This window comes from Thamnophis sirtalis, unplaced genomic scaffold, assembly GCF_051295495.1.
Source record: "Thamnophis sirtalis isolate CommonGarterSnake01/CBP01778 unplaced genomic scaffold, rThaSir2_p1.2 scaffold_7, whole genome shotgun sequence".
In the NCBI taxonomy this organism is placed as follows: Eukaryota; Metazoa; Chordata; class Lepidosauria; order Squamata; family Natricidae; genus Thamnophis; species Thamnophis sirtalis.
Genome location: NW_028261387.1, coordinates 93166789 through 93180963, shown reverse-complemented (window position 1 = coordinate 93180963; position 14175 = coordinate 93166789). Strand labels below are relative to the sequence as shown.

The 14175-nt window shown below is 46.2% G+C and overlaps 1 protein-coding gene across 2 annotated transcripts; it reads left to right on the top strand.

Moving 5' to 3' along the window:
* Nucleotides 1–334: 334 nt before the first annotated feature.
* On the top strand, nt 335–10752 carry ZGPAT (zinc finger CCCH-type and G-patch domain containing). 2 transcript variants are annotated; one of them, XM_087720623.1, is made up of 7 exons: nt 335–648; nt 2209–2963; nt 4552–4685; nt 7176–7337; nt 8381–8512; nt 8636–9056; nt 10140–10752. In XM_087720623.1, the coding sequence occupies exons 2-7, from the start codon at nt 2347–2349 to the stop codon at nt 10276–10278; spliced, it is 1605 nt and encodes a 534-aa protein (XP_087576749.1). In that variant the 5' UTR covers nt 335–648; nt 2209–2346; the 3' UTR covers nt 10279–10752. The 2 variants fall into 2 exon arrangements, with proteins under 2 accessions (XP_087576749.1, XP_087576750.1); XM_087720624.1 differs by lacking the exon at nt 335–648 and adding an exon at nt 979–1273.
* The last annotated feature ends 3423 nt before the right edge of the window (nt 10753–14175 follow it).

Below are 14175 nucleotides of genomic sequence, written 5' to 3'. Positions count from 1 at the left end.
CAAGGAAGGAAAGAGGGTGGCGGAGCCACTTCCGCTCGGCTTCGCCGGGCACGAACCATAGACAGAGAAGGAATCAAGAGGGAGAAGGAGCCATTTCCGATCGGATTCGCCGGGTAGGAACCATAGACAGGGAAGGAAAGAACGGAGGAGGAACAATTTCCGGTCGACTTCGCCGGGCACGAACCATAGACAGAGAAGGAAACAAGAGGGAGAAGGAACCATTTTCGGTCGGATTCGCCGGGCGCGAACCATAGACAGGGAAGGAAGGAACGAAGGAAGGAGGGGCCATTTCCGGTCCTATTCGCCGGCCACGAATCATAGACGGGGAAGGAAAGAAGAGGGAGGAGAAGGAAGCCATTTCCGGTCGGTTTCTCTCTATGGTCATGAAGGCCTCTACAGGAAACCAGAAGCGGAGGTGGATCCCGAGAGCCGTCATGGCGGACGTTGGATACTGAAAGGGGAAAAGCCGACCGTCGTTGAGGCGGGGACGTCGTGCCGGTGGACCGCTTTCCCCTCGCTTGGCGTGGCGCGCGACGCTGATCTCCGGTCGGACCCCGTCCAGGAACCCAGGACTACAAAGCTCATCCCCCTCCCTCCTTAGTGGACCCATATGGCTGTGGATGATGGGAGACGAATCCATCGTCCTGGGTGGGCTGAGACTTCCCTCTTTCTTGGTCTGAGTGAACAGCAAAGGAAAGGAAGGTCTAGCTTGGAACGAGGCCTCTTCCTATCTGCTCGCAAATTCATTTATTTATTCATTTATTTATTTGCTGGGGCGTTTCCTGTTGAATTTCTGCCTGGCTCACAAGGCAGAAGCTGCCAGCCCTGAAGAATAAAAGGGAGGGAAAAGTCATATTTCTTTTCTCTGCCCAGAGAAACCAGCTGGAGTTGCCACCTTTTCTTTCCTGCCTCTGCCCTTAATATCAGCTGCAGAGATTTAATTTATTAAGAGAGTAAGAAATATCAACTGCAGAAATATGAATCATATCAGCATTTTTTACCCCTGTTGAATTTCTGCCTGGCTCACAAGGCAGAAGCTGCCAGCTCTGAAGAATAAAAGAATATTTCTTTTCTCTGCTTGAAGACCAGCTGGAGTTGCAACTTTTCCTTTCCTGCCATTAAATATCACCTAGGAAAAAATTAATTTATGAAGAAGTATCAACTGCAGAAATTTTAATCCCTTCGTATCAGGAATTATTTCATTGGCTTGTTCGTTAAAAGGCACACACCGTTAGCAGCAGAAGAGAGGGGGGAAACTATAACTTGGTTCCAGGTGTTTGGATTTTCTAACCTGGTTTCCTGACAAAAATGGTTTCCTGACTTGGTTTTTCCTTAGAAATTTTGATCTGTTTTTCCTGAAAAGCCACTTATTTCCCGAGTCGTAATACTGGGACAAAGTTTACTGCAAATTTTCTGCCACTTGAGAAGATAGAATAAATATCTTGGTGCTTTTTAGATGCATAATTTCCCAATGTAGGTTGTCCTGGATTTACAATCATTTGTTTAGTGGCCGCTGGGAGTTACAACAGCACTAGGGGAAAAAAAAGACTCGTGAACAGGTTTCACACTTATGACCGTTGCAGCATCCCCAGGGTCAGGTGGGCGCTTGGCAACTGGCATGTATTTATGACAGTTGCACTGTCCTAGTCTCACATCACACACACACACACACACACTCCCTTTGTAACCTTCCCTTCTGAGATTCGAACCCTCACCACCCTCCAGGCCTTCCGCAAAGCCCTTAAAACCTGGCTCTTCCGACAGGCCTGGGGCTAAAGAGCTGTTGCCCCTGTCTCGAATGGTATGACTGTCGTGTGTTTTAAATTATGCATTGTTATGTTTCGTTTTTTAATTTTTTTTGTCTGTATCCCCCTTCCCTGGTTTGAGTTGTGAGCTGCCCTGAGTCCCCTTCGGGGGAAAAGGGCGGCATATAAATATAATAAGAAAGAAAGAACAAGCAAAATCAATGGGGGAAGCCCGATTTGCTTAACAACCGCAGGATTCACTTAACAAATGTGGCAAAAGAGGTAAAATGAGGTGCAATTAATTTAGCCTTGCTCTGCAACAGAACCGTTGAGCTTAATTGTGATCGTAAGTTGAGGACGACCTGTAATATTGTTTTGTAACCCACTCAAATGTGCAGAATTTTGAAAGGTTTTCCTGGAAAGTACTATAAACCTACTGACAATTATCTCTTGTTTCTTGTAGCGCGATGAGCTTGGATTGAAAACAGCAGCCGCCATGAACTCGAGTGTGTGGTCCTTATTGTTGGATGACTATCGTTATTTCTCTCTGGCCTGCTAAGCTGAAAATGCGCTGAGTTCTCAACAGAAAAGAAGAGCAGCCATGGACGAGGTGAGCTTGGAAGCCGCCATTCAGACCTACAATGCTCAGTTACAGCAGGTGGACCTGGCTCTGGGAGCCGGATTGGACCCAACACAACAGGCCGATCTAATCCAGCTGCAGGCCGATTTAAGGCAGCTGATAGAACTGACCGAAGCCAGCCTCCTCTCTGTGAAAAAAAGCAAGCTTTGTTCAGTTTTGGACACCGAAGCGTTTTCCACGCCCTCATCCCTCCATCCTCAGCAGAGCGGTGGGGAAGCAGCTGGCCGCCCGAACGCCGATGACGAATATGCTGCTTTTAAGGAAGCCATTGAAGAAATAGGGGAAGAGGATGGCCCGTTAAGGACTCAGGAGGACAGAGACGGGATGGGTGATGAAGAGGAAGAACAGGAGGAAGAGGAGGAGGAAGAAGAAGAAATAGCCAGCGGGATGAAAGTGAAAGCTCCTTACTACAGTTCCTGGGGAACCCTGGAGTATCACAATGCTATGATCGTAGGTAGTGAGTGCTTGGAAGATGGAGGGCAGGGAGTTAGGGTGCTCTACCTCTACCCAACTCACAAGTCTCTGAAGCCTTGTCCCTTTTTCCTGGATGACAAATGTCGATTTAAGGAGAATTGTCGGTAAGTAGATCGACTGGTTGGGGAGGGCGGGGTACCCTGGTACGCACCTCTTTCATTTTGCGGAAAGAACCTATGTCGCGTCAAGGCCCGCGGCCTGTTTTCAGCCTCCCTGGCCTCCAGCCTCCTTGTGGCCAGCAAAGTGCTGCAGGAGGCTGGGTAGGCCGAAAACGGGCTGTGTGGGGGCCACACACCCCAGTGCAGCTTGTTTTCGGCCAGCAGAGTGCTGCAAAAGGACTGGATTGGACTGGATTTCAATTATGAGGCCTCAAATAAGTGCCTTATCTGGATAGAAAACAAGCCACCTCCTATGTTAATACTACAGTTTAATGCCGGATTTTACACACTGTAGGACCATTTAATCTACAATCACCCACCTATAATTGATAGCCGTTTCTATTTGCCATCCTGGAAATTGACCTCTGCTGTTAGAGCTTGCATTATCGCGTTATATATGCTGTTGTATTTTTATTCTTAGTTGAACAATAAGAATACAATAGTATAAGTGGCTTTTCTGCCTGGAAAAGCAGTTTACTATAAATTTAGAAATAAAAGAGCCGAGGTGGCGCAGTGGTTAGGGTGCAGTACTGCAGGCCACTTCAGCTGACTGTTATCTGCAGTTCAGCGGTTCTAATCTCACCGGCTCAAGGTTGACTCAGCCTTCCATCCTTCCGAGGTGGGTAAAATGAGGACCCAGACCGTGGGGGGCGATATGCTGACTCTGTAAACCGCTTAGAGAGGGCTGAAAGCCCTATGAAGCGGTATATAAGTCTAACTGCTATTGCTAAAAAGTTTAGCGGAGTGTGAAGAATAAGTAGTAATGTTGACCAGGAATATCTGGTAGAAGAGAGAGGGAAATGGTAATAGTGAAGAACTCTGGAAAGAAAGAAGAGAAGGGAAAATAATGCATCTTTAGCCTGTGTCAAATGTCCACCATGCCCACCCCTGGCCACACCCCCATGCCACCGCATCCCCACACCCCCCCCCCCCCCGTCCTCCAAGGTCAAACATAACCCTGATGCGGTTCTCAAATTGGTTTTGACACCCCTGATCTTCATGATAAGATTGCTCTTTTCCTGCTTAGGGAATCTCTGTTGAGGTAATGCTCGACTTATGACCACAGTGGAGGCCCAAATTTCTTTTGCCCAGCAAAAAGGGTTGTTAAGTGAATTTTGCTCCATTTTACATCATTTCTTGCCACAATTATTTAAGTGAATCACTGCAGTTGTTAAGTTAATTACCTGGTTGTTAAGTGAATCTGGCTTCCCCATTGATCTTGCTTGTCAGAAGGTCGCAAAAGGTGGTGATATGACTTGGGATATTATGACCGTCGTCATTACAAGTCAGTTTCCAAGCATCCAAATTTTGATCATATGCGGGACGCTGCCAATGGCCAATTTTCCGAGGAGGCGGGGAATGGACATTCATCAGCTCTCCAAATCTGGGTCATGTGTTCCGCCAGAGAGGTCTGTCGTAACCTTCAATGGTTGCTTAGGGTCTGGTCGTAGGTCGAGGACTTCCTGTATAAAGCTACGGTGTTTGGAAACCAAGGCACTTACAATGGACTCTCCCTTTGTGGTCTTCATGGCAGGTTTTCCCATGGGCAAGTAGTATCCATTGAGGAGCTGCGCCCCTTCGAAGAGCCTGACCTCAGTTGTCTAGCTGTGGGATCAGCCTGCCTGGGGAGGCACCAGGATGGGATCTGGTATGCTGCTAAAATCACAGGTGAGGTCGTTTTCGGCATGCCCCATGGGTTTCATTGTATGAAGAATCTATGTTGTGGCCTGCCAGACTCAGACGATGAGGAGATTGAGGAGGAACTTGGGCCAGTGCTGGAGTCTGGGGAAGGCTCTGATGGATGCTCTCTGTTGGGCGCAGAGATAGATCCAGGGCAATTCCAACATTTCCCAGCCACCGGAGAGGCAGCTGTCTTAGGAGGCTGATTTGAGTGAGGAGGAAGAACAGCTGGAGCCTGTTCCAGATGCATGCATGCGCAGGGCTGTTAGGAGAGGAGAACAGCGGAGGACAAGGAGACGACTCGAGAAGCAAAGCAAAATGCAAAATCCCCCTGACTGGGGAATAAATAGAAGGAAAGGGAAGTGGTGGTTGTAGGAGACAACAGTTAGTATTTCTGAAGATTTTGCTCATTGTGTTATGTGCCTCAGAGACTGCCTGGACTTTTTGGTGGGTGAATGCCATTAATTCACAGGAGATAAATAAAGAGGCAAGGAGTCTGTTTCTTGTTTCTGCTAAGGCTGCATCAGAACAGTCTAGGACGCTGGCAACCACACCTGGGACAGGTAGAACTCTGGCCTAGAACTGAGCACCCCTTAATTGCATCCAGATTTGGTGGATTATTTGCTCTTTTAGGAAATCCAGAGGTAACTTTTTCCCCCTAGCTTTGCTATTGTATTCCAAGTTTGTTTTTTTCTTTAACGTTTCCTTGGCTCATTGATTAAGAAGCTTTTGGAGACCTGAGGCAGCCCATTTCTTTGCCATCCTTTTAACTCAGGGTTTCTCAAACTCAGCAACTTTGAAGTCTTTTAAAATCCCAGAATTCCCCAGCCAGCCAATCCCCTGGAGAGTTTTGAGTTCTATCCTGCCTTAGGCCCAAAAGCCAGCGGGGTGACTTTGGGCCAATCGCTCTCTTTCAGCCCAATACACCTTGCAGTGTTGTTCTTATTGTAGAGAAAATAGGAAGAGAAGGAAGAAGTATTAGATATGGTACCTCAGTACTCGTCGTTTATTGGTTTATTGAGTTACAAAAACAATGAGTACCAAACACATTTTCCCATAAGGAATAATGGAGTGAGTCACAAGACAGCCAAACGCCAACAAGCTCTAAATTGTGCGTCGAGTATCAAACAAACAATGAGTACCGGGACAAAAAATTTGCATCAAATTGCATTGAGTAGCAAATTTGATGTGTTTTCAAGCAATTGAGTAACAAGGTACATTTGTATATGCGCCACCCTGAGTTACTTATAGAAATCATTTAAGGTGTTAAACGGACCAATGACGATGTAATGAACAATTGATATACATATCAATTGATATACAATCAATATACAAGAGCCAAGGTGGTTAAATGCAGCACTGCAGGCTACTGCTAGATCAGCAGGTCAGCGGTTCAAATCTCACCGGCTCAGGGTTGACTCAGCCTTCCATCCTTCCGAGGTGGGTAAAATGAGGACCCGGATTGTTGTTGGGGGCAATATGCTGACTCTCTGTAAACCGCTTAGAGAGGCCTGAAAGGCCTATGAAGCGGTATATAAGTCTACTGCTATTGCTATATGATCTGAAATACTTAACCACTATATGGACTAATAATGAATAATGGAAAACTATTTTTGGAACTCTGGATGATTGGTGACATTATGGTCAATTGAAAATATGAATGTATATTATAAATTAATGGGAATTCTTTGTTTTAATCTCCGCCTTTTCTCCTTGGAGATAGGTGATATTATAATACTTTAAAGACTCCTTGTTATTTGATAGATAAATATGAATTCAAGGAAATAAGGATTGTTACAAATGAAAGAATATTAATGGTAATTTGAACACATAATGCTCAATAACAGTGAAATATCCACTTACGTTTAATGCAAAACCAGTGATGTTAATCTTAATCTTAAGAATTGATGCACAAAAACTTGTAACCAAACGACATGCTGGATAAAATGGAGAAAAGTTGTTTTTTTTCCTTCTCTTGCTTTGTTTTGTATGTGTTGTTTTGTTTAAAAAGAATAAAAATATATTTTAAAAAAAGAAATCATTAAGATGGAATATAAATAATGTGAATAATCTTCATTCTCGTCCCAAAGGTGCTTTTTTCAAGAGGCCACTGGGCTTTCTGATTTTTCTTTGAAGATGTTTCGTTTCTCATCCGAGAAGCTTCTTCAGAGCTGAAGAAGAGAAGGATCTGAAGAAGCTTCTCGGAGGAGAAGCGAAACGTCTTCGAAGAAAAACCGGAAAGCCCAATGGCCTCTTGAAAAAAGCACCTTGGGGGACAGCCACAACTTGGATGACGGAGAAGTTCCATCGACCAGTGTTTCTCAACCTTGGCGACTTTCAGTCCTTTGGACTTCAACTCCCAGAATTCCCCCAGCCAGCTATGCTGGCTGGGGGATTCTGGGAGTTGAAGTCCACAGGACTGAAAGTCGCCAAGGTTGAGAAACACTGCCATAGACCATTTTCGTTCTCCTTTCTCAGACATTGACAGCGGTTATTACACAGTGAAGTTTGACTCGCTGCTCCTGAAGGAAGCGGTAGTGGAAGGGGATGGCATCATCCCTCCACTCCGTAGCGAGGAGACCTCTTCTTCCTCCTCCGAGTCCGAAGGCGATGAATTGGATAGCTCTGCGTACGCTAAAGGTAAAAGATAAATGGGACTCTGCTTTCCTGACTTTCCCACTGCCCAGTAATTACTTGTGTCAAATTTCCTAACAATGCCTTAATTAATTCATAATTATTGAGTTTTAAATACAAAACCAGTGATTTCTTAGGTGTTCTGTTAGGTAAACTCCCCGTTGGGAGAGCGAGTGCGTTCAGTGAAGCGTTGTGAGAGTTGTGCTGGAGAACACACAAACCAGCATACAGAGACACTGCAGTTTAAATAGGCTTTTTACTTTCGTGGAAATAGAGGTATCAGAGTCCATCAAACAATCCAAGTCATACATGGATAAGACAGTCAGTCATCAATGTCTTTCAGTTAAGGGATAATCCAAATAACATAGTCCAGTATCATATAATCAGTTCGGTACACAAAGTTTGCTAGCAGTTGCAAAACTTACAATAGCTCACAGCACTTCCAGCTTCCAAAAACACTCAGATCAGCCCAGCATCTAACGAAACAGAGAGCTAACAGTCATTCTGGCTCCCTCTTATGGCCGATTGAGGAAACCGCAACCAATCACATTTTACAGTATGATTTAAAGAAACAGGTACAACCTTGTGACATGATTTATATATTGCCAACCCAACCGTTAGATTCTATTCCTAATATTCCTAGCTCTGCATACGCTAAGGGTAAAAGATAATGGGACTCTGCCTCTGCTTTTCTGACTTTCCCACTGCCCAGTAATTACTGTGTCAAATTTCCTAACGATGCCCTAATTAATTCATAATTATTGAGCCAAATTCCTCAGCCAGCATCTTTTAAGATGGGTGGACTTCAACTCCCAGAGTTCCCCAGCCAGCGTCCTTTAAGACGGGTGGACTTCAACACCCAGAATTCCCCAGCCAGTGTCTTTTAAGATGGGTGGACTTCAACTCCCAGAATTCGCTAACTAGCATCCTTTAAGTTGGGGGCACGTCAACTCCCAGAATTCCCTGGCCAGCATCCTTTAAGATGGGTGGACTTCAACTCCCAGAATGCCACTTTCTGCCTCTAATCTCTCTCTCCCTCCTTTCTCCAGTCATTGATGGCAGCATTCCAGAGAATGGAGAAGGCACATCGACCTGTCTTTCATCCTTCGGCAGCTGGGAAGCCCATACGCGCGGCATTGGCTCCAAACTTATGGCCCAGATGGGTTACGAGCTTGGTAAAGGTAAGTGTGGGTTGGGGTGGGGGATGAGGTGTACACCCCCACAGAGGCCCTGCCCTCCAATGGATACCCCAGGTGCGATTCTTCTTGTACACACGCACGCCCGTCTCCCTCTTTCCCTTCCAGGCCTGGGCAAAAATTCAGAGGGTCGGATCGAGCCAGTATTAGCCGTCGTGCTCCCCAAGGGGAAGTCGCTGGACCAATGCGCGGAGATCTTGCAGAAGAAGAGGGAGGGGAAGCTGGATCCATCCAAGCCCAGGAAACGGAGGGCGAAAGGGAAGACCGCGGCCCGACTCCGCCAGCAGATCCCGAAACCCCGACGGAACGTGTTTGATTTTCTAAACGAGAAGCTGCAGAGCCAGGACTCTGGGGGGCAGCCGGGAGGGACGCTGCCTCCGCTGGAGAGGAGCAGCAAGGAGATCTACCACGCCAGCAAGAGCACCAAGAAGGCGCTGAACGTCCGCCTCTTCCAAACCGTGGAACAAATCGAGCAGACTCAGAGGGACATCCGAGGGATTCGCGAGGCCTTGGCGCGCAACGTCGGGCGGTAAGGAGCGCGCCTGCTGGGCGGGAGAGGGGTCGTTCGGCTGACCTCCGCTGATCCTGCGGCAGGGAATTAACACCCATCTCTCGGGTCTTCCCGCGTTGGATAGGCAGGCGTGCAGGGACCTGCTCCTGGCAGGACAAGTGGTGGTAGTTGCCACAGACGTCTCTGCCTTTAATCAAAAGGGCCTTTAAACCCAGGTCAAACCAAGGTCCAGATTTTCCCCAACTGGCAGACTCTGCTTGTGGCTCGCTCAGATGAAGGTTTTATGTGGGTTAGCCGGGTGTGGAGCTCCAGATCTGTTGGGTTAGTTCGTGATTTGGTATATCGTGCAAACTAGAGACTACCGTATTTTTTTGGACTATAAGACCCACTGCTGTATAAGACGCACCAAGATTTCGAAGCGGTAAATTAGAAAAAAAAAGTTTTTGTCCTCCCCGGCCCCCAGGAGCACTATGAAGGCTTCAGCAGGGCTAGAGGAAGGGGGAAACGCTTCTGTTTTTGCAAAAGACGGCCCGTTTTTACCCATTTTTCACAAAAATGGGGCGCGGGGGCAGGGCTTCAGGAGGCCAAAAATAGCTGTATTTGGTGTATGATGAAGTGGATGTTAATTTTACATCTGGTTCGCCGAACCGGTAGTTGCAAGGACTGGCTGGCCACGCCCACCCTGCCCTTCCAGGAGTCTCCACGCAGCTCTGGGAGGGCAAAAAACAGACCTTCCAGAAGTCCAGAAACGAGCCCGTTTTCGGCTTCCGGAGCTCGGGGGAGGCCGTTTTCACACTCCCGGAGGCTCAAGAAAAGCCTCCAGAGCCTGGGGAGGACGAAAATGCCCCTCTCCCCCGCCGTGGTGCATGAGGCTGAGTAGGCCACACCCACCATGACCACGCCCACCCAGCAACCGCGGAGAGAACTGGTTGCTAACATTTTTCAGTCCCACCTCTGGGCCCATCCGTCAGAACTTTGAATCCCGGTCGTAAGTCCTCTTTCTTAGGTCCGTCCCACATTTGAACAGTTGTTGCAAAGTGGCCAGTTGTAACTCGAGGCCTACCTGTCCCAATCTCTCTCTCTCTCTCTCACGATTTCTAGGCACACCATCGCCACCGCGAAGCTGGAAGAGAAGCTGTCGGGCGCCCACAAGAAACTGGGCGAGCTGCGGGCTTTGGAGGCGAGTCTCCAGCAGGAGCAGAAGAAAGCAGACACGCACAAAAAAATGACCGAGTTCTAGGTTTTTCTCCGTGTCACACAAAAAAAAGGATATTTCAGTTTCAAGATGGCTGCTGAGGAGCTGCTGCAGTGGAAAGCAATTCCTTTCTTCCGGCTTTCTTTGCTCCCGTTGGACAAGCGGGCTGGATTTGAACTGGGAGCTTCAGAGAAATCTTCCCCCCAAATAATAGCCCCAGCAGATTCAGAACTGGCCTGATTCAGGATGGTTTTCGGTTAGGACAGCTTTACAACCTATGGACTTCAACTCCCAGAATTCCTGAGCCAGCGTTGCTGGCTCAGGAATTCTGGGAGTTGAAGTCCACGGGGTCCTAGAGTTGCCTACTCCTATGTTATATTCTGCCTATCTCTTTGATACTTGGTTTCTCCAGGATTTCTCTATGGTTGCTTGGGGACAGATGGCCTCTTTCCCCCCCATTTTCGCAGACAGGAGCACTACTATGGAGAACGGAGAAAAAATAAAATGAGAAAAACCCTCTCTTTTTTTTTTGGTACTAACATTAATCTGTTTGACCAGCAGGAGGCGCAATGATATTCTTGCACAAAGCAGTCCTTGGGTTGTGTTCTGATCTAGGCTTCCCAAGATCATGAAGCCGACTCCTCGTCCCGATAAAACCCCTTTTATTTAATTTAAAGGGAATTCCTCTCCAGCAAAGGCCCGGCCGACAGTCTTTCAAGAGATTTCACAACAACAGACCTTGATCAGGCTTGGAGAGCTGCCAGGCTGATATCTTGCAAACTCCACGCTGTAGCAGCAATTACTTGGTAAGAAGTCAGGAAGAGATCTTCACCCTAATGAATGGAACTAATGGTCTCCTGCAAACTCCACTCCCCTTTCGCTCCTCTTTTATTCCCTCTGGGAGGGGCCATTCACCATCCACCTGTGCCTTTACTTCCAAGTCGGCCCTTGTTCCTTAGCTGTTCCCTTCTCCTGGCAGCTCTGTGCATGCCCATATTGGGAACAGGCTCCAGCTGTTCTTCTGCCTCACTGATCTCCAACTCCGAAGGCAGCTGTTGGACGGCCCTGGCCCCCTCTCTGCCTCCGATACAGAGCCTTCCCCAGACTCCAGGACTGGCCCATCTTCCTCCCCAACCTCCTCACTGTCCGAATCTGCTGCCAGATCCGCTGGCAGGCCACACAACAGGTTGTGTCGTTTTTCACTTCATTTATTTATTTGTTTACATCCCGCCTTCATTATTTTTTACAAATGAGATAGTGAATGTATCCAATGCATGCCTTCCTCTTCCTGTTTTCCCCACAACGGTCCTGTGAGGTAGGTTGGGCGGAGAGAGAGGAGTGGGCCAAAGTCACCCAGCCGGCTTTCATGCCTAAGGCGGGACTAGAATTCACCGTCTTCTCTTGATCGTCCCAAACTCACCCAGTTGACCCAGGCAACCCTTTTTGTGACAGTCATTAAGCAAATGATGCTGATGATGAAGTGACCAGTGGAGTCACTAAATTTCCTAGCAGAACAAGGGGCCAGTGGAACAGCTTGCCTCCAGAAATTGTGGTTGCTCCATCACTCGAGGTCTTTAAGAAGAGATTGGACAGTCACTTGTCTGAAATGGTGTAGGGTCTCCTGCTTGAGCAAGGGGGTGGACTAGAAGACCCCCAAGGTCCCTTCCATCTCTATTCTGAGGTTTATCTGGGACACCTGAATCAAGAGTTCAAATGGGTGGGGCCTTCTTGGAACAGCTGAAAGAACTGTTTGACCTCTCATTCAAACCAGGGGTCCTCTCTGTCCAGAATGGGGCCAAAGCAGCCATCTACATTAAAATTTAACAGCCCTCTCTCAACAGAGGGAATAGAATTAGGATTAGAAAAGAATGGAATGGAATAAAATAGAATAAGGAATGAGATGGAATGGAAAGGAAAAGAATAGGAATTGAATGGAATAGAATAGAATAGAATAAGGAATGGAATAGAATAGAATATGGAATAGAATAGAATAAGGAATGGAATTAGAATAGAATAAAGAATGGAATAGGATAGAATAAGGAATAGAATAGAATATGGAATGGAATAGAATAAGGAATGAAATGGAATAGGATAGAATAAGGAATGGAATTAGAATAGAATAAGGAATGGAATAGAATAAGGAATGGAATAAAATATGGAATATAATAGAATATGGAATGGAATATGGAATAGAATAAGGAATAGAGTAGAATAAGGAATGGAATAGACTAGAATAAGGAATAGAATGGAATAAGGAATGGAATTAGAATAGAATAAGGAATGGAATAAAATATGGAATATAATAGAATATGGAATGGAATAAGGAATGGAATAGAATAAGGAATAGAATAGAATAAGGAATGGAATTAGAATAGAATAAGGAATGGAATAGACTAGAATAAGGAATGGAATGGAATAAGGAATGGAATATGGAATGGAATAGAATAAGGAATAGAGTAGAATAAGGAATGGAATAGACTAGAATAAGGAATAGAATGGAATAAGGAATGGAATTAGAATAGAATAAGGAATGGAATAAAATATGGAATATAATAGAATAAGGAATGGAATAGAATAAGGAATAGAATAGAATAAGGAATGGAATTAGAATAGAATAAGGAATGGAATAGACTAGAATAAGGAATGGAATGGAATAAGGAATTGAATAAGGAATGGAACAGAACAGTAGAATAGAATAAGGAATGGAATAGAATAGAGTTGGACCTTGGAGGTCTTCTAGTTCAACCCCCTGCTCAGGCAGGAAACCATATCCCATTTCAAATAAATGGTTGTCCAAGCTCTTCTTAAAAACCTCCAGTGTTGGAGCAACCACAATTTCTGGAGGGAAGTTGTTCCACTGATTATTTGAAAAGAGGGGTGGGGGAATAAGACGCCACCTCTCCCCTGCCTACAACACGGTCCTTTCAGCAGTTGCGTGAAGATCACTCTTCAGGTGACCGAGGGCACAGATACACCAAGTGCCCTCAATGGCTCAAGAGAGAGCACTAACGACCAGATGTGACTTCAAAAGAAAATATACAGTAAATCCTTCCATCCTTCCACCATTCAGTCAGAACGGAAGAAGCTCCTTGCAGGAGAAGCGAAATCTCTTCTAGCAAAACAAGACAGTCTGGTTGCCTTTTGAAAAAGCAAAAAATAGCACTTTACAGAAAACCACTGGTTGTTTTTTTTTGACTTTGACTCAGCAGAGGCAATGATGGCAAGCGAACAAGCCGCTAGACCACAGCGAGAGAATCAGCAGCCTGCTCCCGGGGCGCACACCAAGAGCTGCGGTGAAGAGATGGGACCACAGTAACTCTGTTTATCGCCCGTATTTCCTGTGCACATTTTCTCGCGCATCACCCCAGTGGAAAATAATGAACTCCTGTGGCCTCCCGCCTTTCATCTTTGCAAGCAAAGTTTTTTTTTTCCAAATTCAGACTCCATCACAAACTGCTAAACAAGCAGCTAGTCCTCTTGTGAAATGCAGTTTTTCTTCGCTGTTCTAATTCCCCAAATTGGGAAGCTTCTCATTTTGGATATAATAATGCCCCCTTAATATCAGGGAAGGTTTCCATTTTCCTTCTTTCATTTATATTATACATTGGCAATACAGAAAAAAACAAGACGCATCAACGATCAGATGCTGAGGGAAATAGCTGGGAACACAGCTAGTCCCCGACTTACGACTGTTCGTTTAGTGACCGAAGTTACAACGGCACTGAAGATCACCATTTTCCACATTTAGGACTGTGGCAGCGGTGGACACACGATCAAAATTCAGACGCTTGGCAAATGGTTCATACTTACGACCGTTGTTGCAGTGTCCCGGGGCTGCGTGATCCCCTTTTGCGACCGTCTGATGAGCCAAGTCAATGGGGGAAGCCAGATTCACTTAACAACCATGTTACTCATTTAACAACTGCAGGGATTCACTTAACA